Source organism: Phoca vitulina, unplaced genomic scaffold, assembly GCF_004348235.1.
Source record: "Phoca vitulina isolate PV1807 unplaced genomic scaffold, GSC_HSeal_1.0 scaffold8, whole genome shotgun sequence".
NCBI classification, from domain to species: domain Eukaryota; kingdom Metazoa; phylum Chordata; class Mammalia; order Carnivora; family Phocidae; genus Phoca; species Phoca vitulina.
The window spans coordinates 51,953,229-51,974,365 of record NW_022589711.1 but is presented as its reverse complement, the minus strand read 5'-3'; the positions used below and the strand labels follow the sequence as shown (position 1 = coordinate 51,974,365).

The following is a 21,137-nucleotide window of genomic DNA, read 5'->3' as shown; positions in this document are numbered from 1 at the left end:
AAACAAGTACTCTTTCATCCATGTGGATGAAGGTAATAGTAATAGTAATAGCAACAACTAACAATATTTATTGGGAGTTACTGTGTTTTAGGCACAATTTTAAGTACTTTTCATGAATCAACCCATTTCATCTGCACAACAACCCTATGATGTAAATTCTGTTATCATTCCCACTGAACAAATGAGGGGATTAAGCTGTGAAGAGGTTAAATAACTAAGCTAAAGGTACAGAATTTTAAGTCAGATAGCCTGGATTCAAATTCTGGTTCTATCATTTACGTGCATGACTCTCCAGATCCTTATACACACCTTGAGGATATCACATAGGGATTTGTAAATTGAAGATTTCCTGCTGGTGATATAGCTTTCAGAACAAATGGTATTGTTCTGAAATGGGAAATGGAAGACGCCAGTCAGTTTTTCTGAGCATACATTCCCTTCCACATGAGAACGGAAAGGCTTCTAAAATCTGAGAGATTCTCTGTCCCTCTCATTTTGTACAATCAGATATCATTTAAATCTGAGAAATTTTATGTGATTTGCTTAAAGTCAATGCACTGGTTACCTCACAGAGCCAAGAATAGATTAAAGAAAATCTCAGCCCTCAACTCTTTCTAGGAATACACTTGGTTAAGTAGCTCCTGTAAGATTCTTTTTTTTTTTTTTTTTTTTTTAATTTTTTTTATTGTTATGTTAATCCCCGTACATTACATCATTAGTTTTAGATATAGTGTTCCATGATTCATTGTTTGTGCATAACACCCAGTGCTCCATGCAGAACGTGCCCTCCTCAATACCCATCACCAGGCTAACCCATCCTCCCACCCCCCTCCCCTCTAGAACCCTCAGTTTGTTTTTCAGAGTCCATCGTCTCAAGATTCTTAACCACTATGCATACAGCCTATAAATATGCTATAAATATGCCCATAAACAGTCACAGAGCAACCGGGGAGAAGGATAATTTCATATGGTTCATGTTTTCCTTTACTGACTAGAGGGACACATGAGAACAGAAGTCTTAGGATCGAAAAGAAATACAAGACTAGTAAGAAGGAAAGAGGTCAAGGTTACAAAAAGTTTAGAAAGTTATTCCCTTGTGATTTTATGTGAGTGGGTAAACTATTCAAGGAAATAATTGGTTCTTGTTCATGCTTTCCACAAATATTATCTGGAAGCATACTCTTTAAAATTAAAGCATAGTCAACAAAAACAAATCTCTAACAAATGTTCATTACTCTTCTTCTAGCGATTAAAATCAAAAAGCATTTTTTCTTTATTAAAAATATCAAATGAAGTGACTGCATTCATAAGCTAAGGATAAATATTAATTTTGACATTGAAAAAATATGCCACTCTAAGAATAACAACATTACCACGCTATTGCTTAAGATTATGTAAGTAATCTTGCTTAAAGAAAATCAGCAGGATAACACACACATTTCTTTTTCTTTTCATCCAACTTATAGGTGTGATTTCGCACATACAAACTGATGACATATTCTTAAAGGATAGATGATAGTAGAAGAAAATATTATCCCTATAATTGGATATGGCATAGCCCTTACTTTCCCATGAAAACGATAATGTGTACGCTCTAGTAGGTGTAAGAGATAAACTCCTTGTCCAGGAAGGTCCCTGGTTAGGGAGAAAAACCTCCTTATAATTCTCCACAGCATCCCTTATGTCCTTGATAATTCTTCCCAGCTAACCATGTGGATCATGTTTCTGTTGATAGTTTAGCAATACAGAACTTCTGTTGGCTTTGGCTGTGTCTATATCCTTGTGGCTGGTGGTGGTATCAAAACATCATATGTTTGGTATTGTATAGAAAACATAACTGGATGACTACATTTTTAAGTTTCCAATTGGATTTCTGAAACTCAGATACCGACCATTTTGAAATGTTTCTTTATGCTGAACTCATGAGAAATTTAGTTTATTCATAAAATCTGAATAAACTGTGTTTGATTTGTAATCAGTAGTCAAGAACATAAAATATTAGAGGTCTAGAATCAAAAGATCTCAAGAAACAGATTCCATACTAATTAAATATTAAGCATAAAAGTCAAACAATAATTTATTAAGACAAAGCTCAGGAGATTGTTTAAAAAATCATCTTGGAATAAATAAAGGCTTTTTAAACAGGAAAGAAAAGCTGAGGGTGTAAAAGCATATTTATAATAAAATAAAATAAAATAAATAAGCACGGCCAAGTAAATTCAGAGACAAACAACAAAATGAGTAAAAACGTACAACTCATATAACAAAGAGCTGATTTTTTTTCAAAGAGCTGATTTTTTTAAAATATAAATAGATTTCCTACAAATGTAGGTTTATATCCTACAGATATAAACAGATATTTTATAGAAAAAGAAGTGAAGATGGTTCTTAAAATATATGAATAAGTGCTCAACCTAACTCATAATAAGACAAATAATGTTTATGTTTTTAGGTAACAAAGAACCAGAAGTTTGATAACACATTGTGCTGACCTAGAATATAAGGAAATAGACATCCTCAATGTAAATTTGTATGATGGAGAACAAATATAGATCTTTCAAAATTAAAAAAGCATATACCCTTGACCCAGGAATTCCACTTCTAAGTATCCATCCCGTAAGTACACTTGTACACATGCAAAATTACTTACGTACCAGGATATTTTTTATAGTGTTGTTTGCATTAGCAAAATATAAGAACTGAAATGGCCTTCAACAGAGAATTAGGTTAAATAAATTATTCCACATAAATACATACTAATATGGAAAAATCTCATAGATATAACAATTTAAGTTTAAAAAGATACTGAATAATGTTAGATGATGGAGAGAGAAATGATATCAATATAAACATAGAGCATTGTATATGTTGACAAATGCATAGACTACATTCCAGAAGAATACCAAGAAATGTGGCCAGAGGCAGAGAGAAGAAGAACAGAAAACTGTTTTTGACTATGTCAGTATCTCCCAGGGAAAGAAACACACCCATGGTTGAACAAAGTTGGGCTTAATGACTTAAGGCAAGGAGGAAAAATGCACTCCATGGTCGAGCTGGGATGTCTTAGTAAGAGGGTGTAAGAAAGAACTTACAGGATTTGGTCTTGGGTTAGGCAATTTTAGGGAGGGCTCAAAGAAATGCAGATTTACTCCCAATTGGATGCTCTAAGGAAGTGAGTGTCATTGTATGATCGGGTAAGTTAATAAATATTATCTATAAGGGGGCACCTGGGTGGCTCAGTCGTTAAGCGTCTGCCTTCAGCTCAGGTCATGATCCCAGGGTCCTGGGATCGGGTCCCACATCGGGCTCCCTGCTCGGCGGGAAGCCTGCTTCTCCCTCTACCACTCCTTCTGCTTGTGTTCCTGCTCTCACTATGTCTCTCTCTGTCAAATAAATAAATAAAATCTTTAAAAATATATATATATATTATCTATAAGACAAGAAGAGCAGAGCAAGTTAAAGCTGTGTTTGGTGAATTAGTAAGCAGCCACTGATATAAGCCAGGATAGAGAAATATTTGATCATTTTGTAGTTTGGACAACATTCTTCTTTTTGCCTGTGTTCAGACATGATTACAGAGTGGTTGTGTTTTTGTCTTGATCCAGCACAATCACAGTGGCCTTTTCTGATTGGGTGTTCTGTGAAATTGTCTATATTCAAAAGAAGTACCCCAAGGCCTGCTGGACTACCAAGTCAGCTCCTGCCTGGCAGGGACTGTTTGCTCTTTCTCAACAGCATAACCTTTTGCACCTTTATGGTTTTATACTGTATACTTATCTTACTTATTCAAAATAATTTTTAAAAGAATCTCAGGACTGGGATTCCTGGGGGAGATGGCAGAGTAGAAGGACCCTAGGCTCACCTCATCCCATGGATACAACTAGTTAACACACAAGTGTAAATAACTCAGAAAACAACCCAAAGACTGGCAGAATAAACTCCACAACTAAATGTGCCTCTGGAGATGAATTGATAAAGAAGATGAGGAATATACATACAATGGGATATTATTCAGCCATAAAAAAGAATGAAATCTTGCCATTTTCAACAACATGGTTGGAGCTAGAAAGTATAATGTTAGAAAATAAGTTAGAGAAAGACAAATACCATGTGATTTCACTCATATGTGGAATTTAAGAAACAAAACAAATGAACAAAGGGAAACACAGAGAGAGAAACCAAGAAGCTGACACTTAACTACAGAGAACAAACTGATGGTTACTAGAGGGGAGGTGGGTGGGAGAGAGGTGGCATAGGTGGTGGGGATTAAAGAGTGCACTTATTACAATGAGCACTGAGTAATGTATAGAATTGTCGAATCACTGTATCGTATACCTGAAACTAATATAACGCTGGATGTTAATTATACTGGAATTAAAATTAAAAACCTTAATAAAATTTAAAAAATAAATCTCAGTACTGAAGGAGACCTTAAAAGCCACTGAGCCCTGAAACTACCCCAGTCACCACCACCTTCCTTCCCCTTCCCACACCAATGGGGTTCTCTTGTGAAACCCCCTACAAGTGCCAGTACAGCATCTGACTGAATATCTCCAGTTTCACCATTGTACTAATGTATCAGGCAGCTCATTCCATCCTCAAATCACTGTTCATATATTTTGTTCAGAGGGAAAGAGAACAATACATTTGGTTATAATATCTTAATTGTTTCCACCCCAGCATGTTTGACCTCTTCAAATGCATCTTCTCCTATGGCAACTAGTAAAGCAGAATAATTACCTTTCTAATTTTATGTAAAATATTCCTATTAATACTTTCCAAACTGCAATTGTCTTTTTTGTGCCAGTGTTCCAACACAGTTTTGTATCTTTTGTTATCATTACATTTGCAGAGATTCTTATCTGTTGCTGCTGACAAACCCATTTGTTTTTGTACTCAATTACATGTAATTAGTCTTTTCTTCATGAACAAAAGAACAGGTGTCTTTATCAATTCAATGCAAGATACCATGATAAGGTTGGTTGGACCTAATGATGTCTAGTGAACTGAACAGCACAATTCTGACAGATGCTCATAGTAACAAGATTTTTTTTTTTCAAACAATCAAATGCATTTACTCCTGCCCACACAAAGTAGAGAAAGAAAAGTCATTTTCACATCTTAGAGGCTTATAATTTTCTATTTAAAAATTGAGTAGAATTTAAATCCTCCTCTGATATTTTTACCCTTCATCCCCACTAGGAAAAAGTATAAATAAAAATTATTTGCTTTCATTGGAAATTTTTTCAGTGAAAATACGTGGGGGGGACTGGGGAATCAGAAGAAAGTATGTTAATTGAAAAACTGGCAAAATCTGAATTAAATCTATAGCTCAGTTAATAGTATTGTACTAGTGTCAATTTCTTGTTTTTTTCTTTTTTTAAAAAAGATTTTATTTATTTATTTGACAGAGAGACAACGAGAGAGGGAACACAAGCAGGGCGGAGTGGGAGAGGGAGAAGCAGGCTTCCCGCTGAGCAGGGAGCCTGATGCGGGGCTCGATCCCAGGACCCTGGGACCATGACCTGAGCCGAAGGCAGACACTAGCGACTGAGCCACCCAGGCATCCCAGTTTCTTGGTTTTGATAATTTTACTGTTGTTACGTAAAATGATACCATTAGGGGAAACTGGATGAAAAGTATATAGGAATATCCTATATTACTTTGTAATTTTTCTGAAGTCTAAAATTATTTCAAAAGAAAAAGTTAAAATAATATTTGGGTGGGTGGAGTATTTAGCCAATGACTCAGAAACTTTTGTATATATACACAAGGGGACATTCATTCATTCATTCCATTTTTGTTGAGTACTTACAACATATTAGAGATCATTCTAAAGATACATCAAAGAGCAAAACAAAATCTCTTCCCTCATGGAACTTACGTTCTCCTGGGAGGAAAAGGAAGATAAAAAATAAACAAACAGCAACTGTGGTGTGTGTGTGTGTGTGTGTGTATGGTGGTTATAAGAGCTATGAATACAAAAAAGGGGGGATATCAGAATAAAGAGGGCCAAGGTAAGGAATGTCATTTTATAAAGGATGGTTAGGGAAGGTCTTTTCAACATCTGTAAGAAATATAGTTGTGCTGCCTTAAAATAGAAATGACAATTATCCACCAAAAAGAGAATGGATAAATGTATTTGGGTATATTCATGCAAAGAGATACTTTACAAAAATGAAAGTGAACGATAGAAAGCAAATATATCACCATATATGCAGCTCACAACCATAATATTAGGGAGGAAAAGTACACAGAAGTTATGAACAGTATATGCTCTCACTTATTAAAAGTTTAAAAACACACAAAACAATATTACAAATGGTTTAAGTATACATATATGAAAAAATATATTTTTAAAACTGCATGGAAATAAACAACGCTAAATTCAGGTTTGCTGTACTGGTACTGAAGGAAAGCAGGACTCCACCAGGGAAAGCACACAGTGGGTTCAAATGTATTGATATTTTTTAACTAAATTTTATGCCAGGGACTGGGTATCCAGATAGATTTATTCTAGTCTTATTATTTTGTATATCTAAACTATTTTTAAAACCAATATATCAAAAAGTGTGTGCAGTTGCTTATCTTAAGAAAAAATAAGATATTTTAAATGTATGAATTCAGTTTCTAAAAGTATTTGACAAAATGTGTCACCCTCAATATGTGTGTTATGCATAATGCCATTATGCATACATATATAGGCATATATATTTGTACATATACATGTGTATAAATGTATGTGTGTGTGTGTGTGTGTGTATGGATTTACATCAGACATTGATTGACCCAGCATCTGCAGAGAGAGCACTTCTCAATTATTTTTCTATGAAATGGTGAAGGAAGGATTTTTGTCAGTTGAACCCACACTTTTGCCCCTGCCCTTCCACCACAAACCCATGATAAAGGTCATACATCTGCAGGACAGCTGTCCAGGTTATGGCTTCATCGTGTGGAACCATGTATAGCTATTCAACTTAATTGGGGACTGAATCTATCCTCCTCAATTGATAATTTTTCAATTTTTTAAAAAGTTGGATGGATGGGGCTGACAGGAGACATTCATGTTATTTTCTCCAGCCACCTCATTTTATAGAAAAAGAAACAGATCAAGGGAGAACTCCGGACAGCATAGGTGACACAACTAAGCAATCTCTCTGATTCTTTCCATCAATACCTGTAGCATCACTAAATCTGCATGCAAGTACAGATGCAACAGATGAAAATCTTACATGGAGAGAAAGGTATGCTCAGTCTTCTGTGAAAACAGGAATCATTTAAAGAATGCATTCCAATAAATAAATCAATAAATCAATAACATAAAGAATGCATTCCTACAAACAAACACAAACCAACAATGCAAACCACAATAGGCTAACCAACTATGCAGGGAACTGGGATGCAATTTTTTATAATAAGATATTTTCTGTATTGGAATTCATATTTTATAATGTATAATATTAAGTGAACAAAGAATGATTTAGAAGGGGTTGATAAGAACATTTTCACACTTTCGGAATTGCAGATCTTCCCTCAAATCTTTAATTTTAATTTAAAAGTTATTTCACCATAAAATACAAGGCTTCTTAGACTATCTTATGCAGTTTGGTAGACTGTCACACTGACCACAAAATCATATCCATCAGAAGACAACTCAATGGGACATATACTTGATGAGTATTTACTATGTGCTCAACACTAAAGATCTAGCAGTGAATACAGACAAACTTTAGGAAACAATATGGCACCCTGCATAATTTTAAGATAATGTGAATTTCCCCCTGAGTATCTGTATATGATTGTGCAGGAACGAAAAGATATGATGTGAGTGATCGATCACTCTTGGCTCTGAGGCTTATATTCAAAATTCTTCTGAAATGCAAATATACTTTGTCATACCTTGATGATTTTGCTTAGTTATTAAACATGTCAACTCTATACTTAAGTTAGTTAAAAACTAATTCCAGGGATATTATTAACAAACTTTGAATATCTGGCATTTTATTTAAAAAACTTACAAGCAAAATTTCAGGTCTACTGGTTTTTATTATCCTGTTATTACCAAAACATTACCATACTATTTTTCTTTTTAAATCAATATAAAAGAAAAAAATATATTTTCCTTTTAAAATCAATAATTTTGTCCTCAATCAAAATGAAATCATATGTAATAGACATATGTATGTATTCAATGTTTACCTTAAGAAGTAATTTTGGTCTGCCAGAAATGATGTTCCAAGAATTACTATAACATGTTTACTATTTGGTTCTAGGATTAAAACACCATCTTGTGCTGGAAGGTCTGCCTTGTTCCTACAAATACTTATCACCATACTGACTACAAACCCTGGAGTGGGAGGATATTCTTATCCATTGACTATCTGGAACTCCTTCAAGCCTCCTACCTTCTCATTTAGTATGTAACCTCCCAACTGTCTCTTTACTATGGGGAATCATAGCAAAAAGGATAAAAGACAAGACACCAGCTTATTAGCAATTAAACAGTTCAAAAGGCAGCCTGGCCACACCTTAAGTCCAAGATACATTGGGCCATACATTTGATCATAATGGGATTTCAAGAAGCTAATGATCCTTACTGTAGTCACTATTTTCGTCCTTGGTCCCGTCAATGGTACCATCTGGGTGCATCTGCAGGAAATATCCCTGCTGGCTGAATAACCTTGTCACAATTCCTTTCAGCTGGGGTTCTGCAAAACAAAATGAAATGATTATTCAAATTCTTATTTTGTTTATAAAAATACGCACTTGCAAATTGTCCAAAAATTCTCTAAGTAAACTCACAAATGCCAAAGTCTTAAATATTGAAATAAACATTTGGAAAGGGGGCATTTCAGTAACATATCTTTACTCTTCTTTTTCCTTCTAGAGGCAGAGCCATAATACTATACAGCAGTAAACCAAATATAAGTAGACAAAAACTAATTATGATTAGGAAAATACAGAAGAATACTAAAAACGTGAATTATTTCTCTCCCTCATGCATCTAGTGTCTGACTGCAAGATGCCACCAAGCTTATGGTTCCATTCCAGAATCACTATTTAGACCAAACTGCCACTATAATTCCTAAGCTTCCAACAGTCAAAATTAGGCCCTGGAAGACTTCTATGTGGGCTCAATGTCAACTATCCATCAGAAACTTCTGGGTTTTGAAATGCTGGTCAAGTTCAGCCAGAAAGAAAGAATGGCTTGTATGAGAACCACAGGAAAAAAGCAAAACCCCCATGGTCATGAGATGTATGTGAAAACAGATTTCACCTTCAATAAATACCTCACCAAAGAGGAGCCCCAACACTTCAAAAGTCATTTTTCCAGTACAAAAACAAACAAACAAATAAATCCATGCATATTTCTCTAAGTATTTCATACCAGGAGTGGTCCTCAGCTTTTGAAAACTCCCTACACATTAATACTATCAAGCTGAACTTTGTATACCACATTTGGATTTCTATATATCAGCTAACATAAATATTTAAAGCTTTCTCATTGTGGTGCTGGCTGCCAACAATTCATTTTCTACAACATCACTACCATCTCTGTCTCTACTTCAGTACTGGGCAAAACTTAGACCAGTCTAATGCATCCCTGAGGTAACAACATACTATCCTCAAAAGGACGGTCACCGAATTTCAACTGATAGTCAATTTCATTCCTTCCCCCATTTATTCAACCAATATTTACTCCGAATCTCTTTTTTGTCAAGCAATATGCTAGGTATAGTGTGTTAAACAAAACATATTTATTGATGTTTAATTCCAAATAAGAATTCTAGTTAAGGATTCAGTGCACTTAACTCTCTGGGAAATGGACCTGCTCTCTACAGCGTATGTCTGTGGTTAAACTTTTTCACATACGACTTGATCACATATATTCAGGAATATGAGGCAATGCCTATATAAACATGTCTTCTTCAGAGCAATCCTAAGGAGCAGAAAAGATGCCAAGAAAATTGGGAATAAGGAAGCAGGGTTATGAAAAAAAAAGAACTGAACTGGGAATTAGGCATTGTGATTGATAACTATATGTTATATACGTGTGTTAAATAAATTCAATTTATTTACTTTGTGGGCCCTAATTTCCAATTATCAATATCATCTGGAAGTTAAAATGAAATATCTTTAGATCCCTTCTATAAGTATCTATTGACCTGGAGTACATTAGAATCCTCTGCCCTGGGTGGTGGCAGAAATCAAGGAATGGCTTCATGTTCAGTGTGTTGCCTCCATGGGCTCACCCAGTCTGACATACTAGGGACATGTTGGAAGAACACATAGCTAGCTAAGATCACTGTAAAATAATATCCTGGACCGCTATTACCATCTATTAAACCCTACCTACCAACCTTTCTAGGCTCAACTCAAGAGCACCTCCTCCAAGAAAGCTTAGCTATCATAATTGCAGATCACTTTTATAATCAAGGGAAATAAAAAGAACATGTGTGCCTCTGCCATGAGGCTGATTGACAGACAGGTGCTAATATGGCACACTCAATTCTATGTATGCAGCCAGAAGACCCAGCTTTGAACCACAATTGCCATGTGGTCTTGAGGAAGTCATTTTACATTTAAGGCTCAGTTGTCATACCTATATAAAGGGAAAAATAATTCCTATGCTAACTATAACCATTGAGAATTTCAATGAATAAATATAGGTGATAGTGTGATTTGAAATCCATAAGAATATAAATCCTAATTAAGGTCTGTTTTTTAATGATGAAAATCAAACGTCTTCTGATTTCTGTTTTAGTGAAATATTAATTAAGCTTGTCAGTCATTAAAGTAAACAGTGGGCTAAGAGTAGAGGATAGAAAAAGATAGGAGAAAGGGACAACTGTCTTATATTTGATATTTTATTTCTAATAAGCTTGATAAGGTCACTTAAAGAGGTCATGTTTTGGTCGGTAATGAGATGCATGGCAGCTGAGTCACTAATGCCAGCAAAAGTTTGTTTTTTTCATGCTCCTCTTTCTGTAGCTGTAATTAAACACTTCTTTTGCTATGGGGAAGCTATCCCCCTGTTGGCACCCTGGGAATTCAGGTTGGTAAATCCTATTCAAGATAATGAGCATCAGGCTTTTATACCATCCCTGACTGCCCAAAAGTAGTGCCAGAACAAGCCTGGAGTCTGAGTTTTAATTATGTGATGATCTATGAAAGCAAATGCCTTGCACTCTAGATGTTTCAAAGGAGACATGACCATCTATTGAACAAATGCCCTGAACCTAGGATGTGTCATAGAAAGCCAGGCCTGCCTATACCCTGATTACCATCTATCAAACCCTACCAACCTTTCTGGGCTCAGCTCAAGACCATCTCCTCCACGAAGGCTTGGCTATCTAAGTGTGGATCATTTTTCTAATGGGGCATGGAGAGGACATGTTTTGTTGTATTTTAAAGAAAGGGGTTAAAAAAATGAGACCACTTTTTGGTACATCTAAAATCCTCGAGGCACTCAACAAATATGCTTTTTATTTGTCAGACAACACTTGGGGATCTAAGAGATGAATAATTCCTGTGCTGTCCTCATGGAGCACCCAGTCTAATGCGTGAAACATATTTATATATAATACCAGTGTGGGGTAGGTGTTAAATAAGGGATAGATGCAGAGTGGCATGATGGCACCAAGGAGTAAGGGACTAATTCTGTCTCAAAGTTGGGTGAAGGCACCTCATCCATCACTTGGAAGAGTAAGTGGCATTTTAATAGGCAAAAACAAAACAAAACAAAGCCAAAAATAAAAACAAAACAAAAACAAAGGGCATTCCAGACAGATAAACAATGGATATTTTCTAATTTATATGATTCTACTTGATTCTAAGATAATGTTCTTCTATTATTATTTTTTTTTTAATGAAATGATGGCTATATTATTAGATGGTGAGGTAGCAGGGGTTTGGTTAGTCATCTTTGTACTCTAAAATGGTGTGGCAAATGCTGCTAGCTTTTCTCCCAAATCCATTTCCTCTTTTTCCTGGGCACCCAGCTAGACCATATGTCCTAGCCTCCCTTGCAGTTAGGTTTGGCAGATGAATGAGTGTCATATGGAATGTAAGTGGAAGTGATGTGTGCCATTTTCAGGCCGAGGCTTTTAAAAGCAAACATTCTCTTAATGCTGGCTGGATTTAGATGACAAAGCCCTAGGGATGTCAACAAAATAGAAGAATGCCGGACCTCTGAATAACTGATAGAAAAAAGACAACAGCCATCAGAAATACCCATTTTGGACAGGTGAACAGGAAATAAACTTCCATTGGTCGTGCATAGTGACATTCTTCCAAAAAGTACAATAGGAAAAGGGGGAGGGGATGGAGTAATTTTACAGCAGAGAAACCTGACAAAAAAAACACTACCTCAGCAAGGTGATCAAGGTTACTATCAACAGTCATAAATCATGCTGATAATATGTACCCTTGATATGATGTGATGAGAATGGCACTTTACCTCCGTGATCATCTCCAAAACTCATAACCCCAGTCTGATCATGAGAAAAACACTAGACAAACACCAACTAAAGGACATTCTACAAAATAGCTGACTAGGAACACTTAAATTGTCAAGGTCATCAAAAACAAAAAAAGTCTAAGAAAATGACACAGCCAAGAGGAGTCTAAAGAGACATGACAACTAAATGAAATGTGATATTCTAAATGGGATCCTGGGACCAAAAATGAATAGTAGGTTAAAACTAAGGAAATCTGAATAAATTATAGACTTTAGTTAATCATGATGTATCAATACTAATTTGTTAATTTTCATAAATATACCAAACCAATGTAAGATGTTAATATGGAAATCTGGGTGTAGTTTATATGGGAACTCTTTGTACTGGCTTCACTTTTCTCTAAATTTAAAACCATTCTAAAATAAGAAGTTTAGTGATAATTACAGCCACAAAGCAAGTTAGGAATTTAATTCTCAAAGAGGTTGGGGGAGAAAGTAGGTAAAGGATAGGAACTCCGGCTCAACACTGCTTCCCTTCAGGATGACATGGCGATTTCCACAGCGGTTTCAATTCAAGGCCCCTCAGGAGAGCTGGGACCTGGAAGAGCTCTCTAGACACTCCTGCTGGTTTAACATGTAGTGCAGGGGAACAGTTACCTAGGTGTGTCCTGGAAACCCAGAGCAGGCTGGAATGATGGGGGCCTGATCATACATCTCAGGATGACCACTGGATGGCAGAAGATAAAATACCCTCCTTCATCAATGTCAAAGATAAAAAAAAAAAAAAGCTGAAGCTCAGAGGGAAAGTGTCTTGTCTAAGGTCATCGAGCTAACACATAGTTGATTTAGGACGAGAACGCCTCTCCTATACACTGGATGATCATCATCCTTTCCTTTCAAAGAGCAACTAAGACATAATCCATATCTTGGGCAAGCTAGGGGTTTGGGGGACAAGAAGGTAGAGAAGCGAGGAGGGAGAGCACTGAGTTGTGTTATCATTTATTAGAGTATGGGGACGATAAAGAAAAGGGGTTATAGGAAACTGTGCAAGAAGTACATATATACACATATATATACACACAATAAATATCTTTGATACTACAATTAGATTGTATTTATCTAGGGCCTGCCTATTCAACATTTGCACTCAAAGTTACAGATAAAGTGCCTCATGTAAACACCAAACTAAAATGAAAAATACTAATTAATTCATTAATTAAAATGAAAAACATAACAGTGATCCAAACTTTGTTATGGAAGCCATATCCAGATAATTAATAGTATTTATTACAATGATGATGGCTGTATTTCGAACACATCTACTTTGTACCAGGCATTCCCCTGATGATTTTACTATAGTTTTATTTAATACTCACAATAACTGAATGTGTAAGGTACTTTTTTCTCATTTTCCAGATGGGATTATGGAGATTCAGCAAAGCTACCTCACTTACCCAAAGTTACAGAACTAGTAAATGAAGAGGCAGATTTAACTTAAGAGTCTGTGGTCCTAGCTACTCTCCACACTGTTCAGTCACTTTCAGAAAGACACTGGCAAAACTCGCACAGGCCGGAAGAAAGGGAGCCAAATCAGGAGGGCGCAGAGGACTGCCATGTGACGAATGGCTGAATGAACAGTCAATATGTAGCCTGGAGAAGCGAGGACTCCGGGGACGTGAGAGCTGCCCTCACTTTCTTAACAGCAGACAGAAGTAAGAAGCCAATTTGTTCTGAGTGGCTCCATAGGGCTAGAACTAGGGCCAATGGGTGAAAGTTACAGGGGGACAGGTGAAAAAGAATTTTATATGAACTGGATTCAAAGAGAGAACAGGCTGCCTAAAGAAAGAGTGAGTTTTCTATCATGGACAGACGCAAACAGGGAGAAGCAGGAAAAACTCCACATCAGAGCAGCTGTGAAGGACAGGGAGGTCTGCAAAAGCTAAGGCAGTCTGCATGACAATGCAAGGTCCTCCCCAGCCTTGATGCCCTGGAAAGCTTTGGGATCAGCCAGATGGCCCTCTAAATACAAGTTTGCTCCTCTTTATCTTCGTGTGTGCTTAGGACAGGGAATTAAAAAGACGGTTTACCAGTCATCATGAAAATGCAGCTCTTTGTAAATGTTCAACATGGATTGTGGGAGTAATTTGACGGGGTTTTCTAATCAGTCTCTGTGGGTTTGGAAAGGGAGCCTCAGTATTAAGGTTTAATGTTGCCACTTAAATGAACGAAGATTGAAGCAGCTGTTAAATGTGATTCTTGTCAAGTGCTTCTGGGACGTCACACGGCTGCAGATTTCAAAAGTAGACTATTAGGGTTGGAGAGTGTTCATAAACAGATACATTTCTGACCAAATCACAGCTAAAGGGTATAGACGAGGGCATGTTTACATACCATAAATCAAAGCCCCAGACAAATCAGAAATGGGGTACAATAAGACATTTGAAAGAGGACAGAACTTATCTGGGCTTTGGAACACACTGCAGAAATTACAAGCACACTGAGTGAGAGGAATTCATTAAAAATACATACTGTTTAGTAAAAGTGATGCAGGACAGAGGCCCCGCCTTCACTCAGCAGACTGCAGTGGACACAGGAAAAAGAGCACCTTGCAGAACTGAGCGCAGAAGACTGGAGATGTGTCATCATGGCCACCAAAATCTGCCCTGAGGGGTAAAGGGAGTGTCGTCCTGACCCAAGTCCTCAGTCTCCGAATGGGTCACACGCAGGTGACAGACATACCATGAGCAGTTACCTACCTGACAGCAATGAACTCCCTGTGTAGCAATAATAATTGCAAAGGACTCTGTATGTGTAAATGCATATCTATTTTCTCAGTCAACAGATACTAATAGCACATTTCATTCAAAAAACAAGTATTCATTGACCACTGGGCTTTGTGGAGGTTATTATTCTAGGCAGAGGGGATAACTAGTGATTTGCTAACAAACTGGCTTGTGAAAAAAAAACAAAACAAAAACAAAAAATTGTCCCAAACCTGATTCCCATGGGGCTGATTTCCACTGTGTAAATATTCCCACCACGGCTGATTTGACACTACCATGTAACATCACTGAATGCAGAGCTAGAGCTGGGAAAAGATGAGGAAAAAGGGCTCCAGCACACCACTAATTTTAACAGAGAATAAGACACAAAGCTTACATTCCAATAGGAAAATAGAAAAACAATATAAAGTAGAGTTTTAGTGTAGGTGCTGTATTGAAAATGAAAGCAATGAAAAGTGATGGAGTGGACAGGAGGTGTGTGTGCTATTGTGGACACAGTAGTTAAAAAGGAGGGTGACCCAGAGACCGGAATGAATAGAAGCAGCAAGCCATCGGGGATATCTAGAAGAGCGCTAAGAGGAGCCTTCTAGGCATCGGAGAGAGCAAGTGCCAAGTAATCCTAATTCTTGAAAAGATTAGGAACCATCAGATTAAAGGTTCTCTAAAGATCCTTTCTCTAGACCAGGAGTTGGCAAACTACAGCCCCGTCACCGCCAATTGTGTAAATAAAGTTTTATTGGAACAGAGCCATGCCCATTCATTCACACATTTGTCTATGGCTACTTTCCTGCTACAACGACAGAGATAAGTGGTTGAAACTAAGACTCTACAGCCTGCAAATCCTAAACTATTTACTAACAGGCCCCTTACAGAGAAAGTTCACCAACCCTTGATCTAGACCCTTGTGTTGTTTCAGTTCCCTCTGCCTGAAATGCACAACCCCTGCCCTTCCACTTCTGCCCAGAACTCCTCCTGAGTTTTCTGGGCTCAGCCTTCTTCTGAGGGCCTTCCCTGACACCCTGAAGCAAAATTAATCACTCCCTCTGCAGAGCTACCTTGTGCACAGGTTAGGAGAGGACTCCCCACACTGTTACAGCTGCTAGCTTACCCTGTCTTCTGTCTCTGCTGCTAAACTATGAGGTCCTTGGGAGGGCAGGGACCTTGAATTATTCATCACTCTGTCACAGCACCTAACACAGTGCCAGGCACAGAGTAGGTGAGGAGTGTTCATATGTTGAAAGAAAGAAGGAGATAAGTCATATCTGGGTTTTTTCATTGTCATCTATGACTTTCAGAGGAGCTCCTGATTTGTAAGGAAGCTGTTTACAGTCTTATCATATGACGCCTCCAGCCTTCAGTCTGTTTCTTCCCTTTCTCAGTCTCAGTCCCTGCACACTGAACACAGTCTGACAAGCACAGCGGCGTCCTCCATAAACTGCACAATCTCCAAAGCCCTGAGATGCCTTGCACTTCTACAGGAATCAAGTGACCTTGAAACGGGCAATCCTTAACCTTCATGCCACCTCAAAGATAAATGGAAAGAAAGGGCACGCTTGTCCAGAGTATGCTCTTCATTGAAGCAGTCCGAGCTAGGGAAGGCAGAAGAAGCAGGGCAGGGAAATTGAGCTAGGATTTAAATGCCAACAGGGATGGGAATTTGGTACAAAGCCAATTTTATTCCTCATACTATAAGCCCCCTCCCTCCCAGATTCTCCTCTATAAGATGCTCATGAAAATTTAAAATAACTCAAACACCATTTATTGACTTCCGACATGCACAAGGTGCTGGGTACAAAGACGAGTAAGGTGTACTTCCTGCCTTGAAGGCACACACAGCCTCCTCAAAGAGACACATACACAACTAAACATTATAGCAATGAACATGAAAAGTGCTGTCACAGAGGGACAAGCAAAATGCCACGGGATCACAGAGAAGGGATGCTAATTTTACCTGGGATGGTGGATTCTGGGACAAAAGGTACGTTAAGAAAGGCTTCTTCGAAAAGGAAGCAACATTTTAGATTTACACTTGAATAGGCAGGGGGACTTGGCTTTAAGCAGCATCAGCAGGAACAATGGCCCAGCCTAGCATGCTCAGGGATTCCAGCGAGCAGACAGGTACAGGGTACAGGGAAATAAAGAAGCACACGCAGTGGCTGGAGGTGACAGCAGAAGAAAAATGTGGGTCCAGGACACCTGAGGTTCCTTAAGCAAAGTTAGTAAGTTTTACTTTATTCTTCAAACCAATGACCTCCAAACTCTTTTTACTAGGCATCCTTATCTGTGAAAACATTCAAATCTACAGCCCCCCCATATATGTAATTTATAAATTACATGTATGTACTACTCTGTAAATTATGTGTCTATTATAAATAGAAGTTGAAATTTGAAAGAGACCAATACTAAACAGAAGCAGAAACTAAAACAGCTTCTTTCCACAGGCCAGAAGCTGGTCCTGCTCCATCCACTTCAGGCAGGAGAAGCATTAGGCAACAGTGTATTGAGCAATGGGAAAACACTGAAAGACTGTAAGTGTGGGGAAACATATGAGGGCCATTGGAAAGCCAAAGTGGAGAATGATAGAGAAGGATGGGTTGGAGTGGTGTACTGTGGTCATGGAAGCCACTCTGGGAGCCGTCCCATAGAATAAGGGTGTCAGGCAGGCTGTGGCAGTAAGGGTAGAGAGAAGGCGTTAGCCTCAGGACTGATGACGCTTGGTGGTGCTTGGTGGATGGCAGCATGTGTAGACTCCCTTAAGTTCTAGAAAAAAGCATGACCTCTCCATCCCCAAATCCAAGTCTATCATAGTCTCCTAAGAAAGCCCTGTTTGAGTGTAGAATATCATGGAATGTGAGGGTGAAGAAAGCTTCCTGTGAACATTCCCATGAAGCCAACTTATTTATTGGCCATTCTAAGGCCTTGCATTCATGAAAGGAAGTTTGATTCTGGTTAACCTCAGAGTCATAACTCTAGGGTCTCTCTCAGATTATCACCCAGGAAAGAAGACCTGGAATGAACACTGCCTTCTAGGCAGCTCACCAATGAGCTCTGGAGGATGCAGACCACAAGATATTTCAAACATGAAGGCTCTCCTAGAATCTTAAGATTTTAGAACCAGAGTAGCCATTTGGGATGATTTAAGTCAAGGTTCACTGGACAGATAAAGAAGCAGAACAACAGAAGAGGGGAAAACCTTGTGGCAAAACATCTTCTAATCCCTGGAGTCCGGGCTCTTTAAAGTGCTATGATGATCTGTGCTGTGCCCCTTCAAATGAAAACCATTTTTCACCCTCCCAGAGGTATTCTGGCCTTGTCCCTCGCTAGTTGTATGGTATCTAGAAAGCGATTTAATTTCTTTGTGCATAGGCGTACTTTGCCTCTTGTGAAATTGTTTGAATGACTAGGAATTGCTTCTGAAGGTTGTTCTAAGGAATTAAGGATACACATTACTGGGGCACCTGAGTGGCTCAGTCGTTAAGCATCTGCCTTTGGCTCAGGTCATGATCCCAGGGTCCTGGGATGGAGCCCCGCATCGGGCTCCCTGCTCAGTGGGAAGCTTGCTTCTCCCTCTCCCACTCACCCTGCCTGTGTTCCCTCTCTCGCTGTGTCTCTCTCTCTCAAATAAATACATAAAATCTTAAAAAAAAAAAAAAAGAATACACATTACAGTGTGCTATGTGACCAGGAAGTAGGTGCTTGTATGGTAGGCTTAACTCGCAGATGGAATTAAAGTTGATAGGAAGACCCATGGTTAGGATAAGTAGCAGCAACGAGCAAATTCTCCTGAGTTTTATTCACAGATAACAGTTGCTGAACGTTTACCACATACCAGGCACTCGGTGTGGATTATCTCTCTAAATTCTCATAGAAATAACTTAAGGCAGGCATTATAATTGGGCATCTTTTTATAGATCAGGAAATGGAGGTTTGCAGAGGTTAAGTCACTTGCTCTAAATCAGATAGGAATAAATGTGCTGAAGCCAGATCCCTGTCCTCGTTACACTTTCCATTGCTAATCATCAGTTGTCTCTTTAAGAAGTCTAACATGCTGATACTTCTCTTTTCTTCCTTAACTGTAATCAGCCCACGAAAACAGTAGAAATCTATGGAGCAAAGGACCAGGAATAAACAAGACTCAACTGGAGCTGAACACACGACTCTTGGCCTCTTGGTATAAAAAAAGGTGGGGGGTGGGGGGAAGAGAGTGTAAACATTTCTATGCATACAGAAGTCTTGTGTAATGAAAGCATCCTCACTTGGCATAGAAAAATATTCTCAGTTACAGTCTTAGGGCCTCTTTTTCACATGGACATCTTCTGGCACCAGAAATAACTGAACAGGACACATTATTTGGAATAGAATAGGCATGACAGTTTCCTGACATCAGAGGAGCTGCACAAGGTTGGACCTGTCCTAAAACTGTCCTGTATCTCAAGGGAGATCTGTTCATCCAGGTTGGCAAGCCTGGGAAATTCCCTCATACACCACAAATCTAAATTACCTGCAGGTAAAATGCTATTGTTATAAAACGTGATCTTTGTCTACCATCTTTTTTTTACAACATCCACGAAGAAAAACTTGCAGAGTCAACCAGAGTGAGTTGAAGAGGTAATAATACCTTCTGCAGAAGAGCCGTTTAGCACTCCAAGAGCACATTAATCAGCTTCAACTCAGTGGCTAGTTCAGGCCTGGCAGGGTGGTGTAGTGGGAAGCATGGGCCGGGGGGATCCAGACAACAGGGGTCTGATCCCAACTGTTTCCTCCTCTCCATCCCCAAAGCCACCACCTCGTCCAGGCCCTGAGCAGCTTCTGGCTAGATTCCTCACTGACACTCTTACTCATTTTCCCTTCCAAACCACACTACAGTGGAGGTTATATTTTACAATATGAATTGGAGCTTGTCACTCTCCTACTTAAACCCTTTAATAGCTTCCCATTTCATTTACAATAAAACGCCAAACCCTCCGCGTGGCCTGGAGAGCTATGCACCATCTGGCTCCTGCCTACCGTTCCATCATCATCTCAATTTACTCTCTTCCTGGCTCACTAAGCTCTAGGCACACACGCCTTCTTTTCTTCAGGCCTAAGGATCTTTGCACATGCAATTCCCTCTGCCTGGATTGATTTCTTCAAGTCTCAGCTTTAGTATCACTTCGCAGAGGTCTTGCCTAGGATCCCAATCTAAATCTAAATCATATTCATTTCCATATTCATATTCATATTCTTTGTCAGCACACACTGTTTTCCCCCTTCATGACACTTATCTCAATTTGTAATTAGAATATATTTTATTTGCTTAATATCTATTCCCCCCTCTGGAAAACTGCAGAAGACTATGGCATGAGGGTGAGGCCATGTGGGTTTTATCCATCACAATATACCTATTCATAACACAGTACCCACTAACACGGCATAGGAACAAAACACATATTTGTTCCATGAACTGGTTTCCTATCTCTGGATTTCAGGTTTTATCTCTAAAATGACAGTATCTGACAGTTCAGTAGCTGCAAGTCTAGGATCCTGGACACCTAAGGGACTCATAAGTAGAAATAGATACTTACAAGCTATTTCCAATTAGTTCAGTTGAAAATGGGGAAAGTATTTTTTAATAGATTATACATATCACCACTGTATACTAATAAAGATTATTAAAATTCCATTTAAAAATATAATCTACACAAACTATAACAATGCAATTAACTTATTACCTGATATTAGAATACACAAAAGAGAAGTAGAAATACTTATCAAATGCAGATAGTACACTTGTGATGTAAATATGGATTGTATGCGATACCCCAAATTCACTTTGGGATGTTCTCAGTGACAAGTTGCAAGCAACTGAAGCAGAAGTGCAAGGAACTTCCACTGTGAGAAATAATGGGAGACCA

The 21,137-nt window shown here is 38.3% G+C and overlaps 1 protein-coding gene across 3 annotated transcripts in view; it reads right to left on the bottom strand.

The window, feature by feature from the left end:
• The window catches only part of FGF12 (fibroblast growth factor 12), a 572,489-nt gene that overhangs the window by 209,731 nt on the left and 341,621 nt on the right, over positions 1-21,137 (bottom strand). For all 3 annotated transcript variants that reach the window (XM_032406908.1, XM_032406907.1, XM_032406906.1), the window contains one exon: positions 8,598-8,708. In XM_032406908.1, the coding sequence (XP_032262799.1) occupies positions 8,598-8,708 (111 nt within the window). The remainder of the gene's footprint in view (positions 1-8,597; positions 8,709-21,137) is intronic.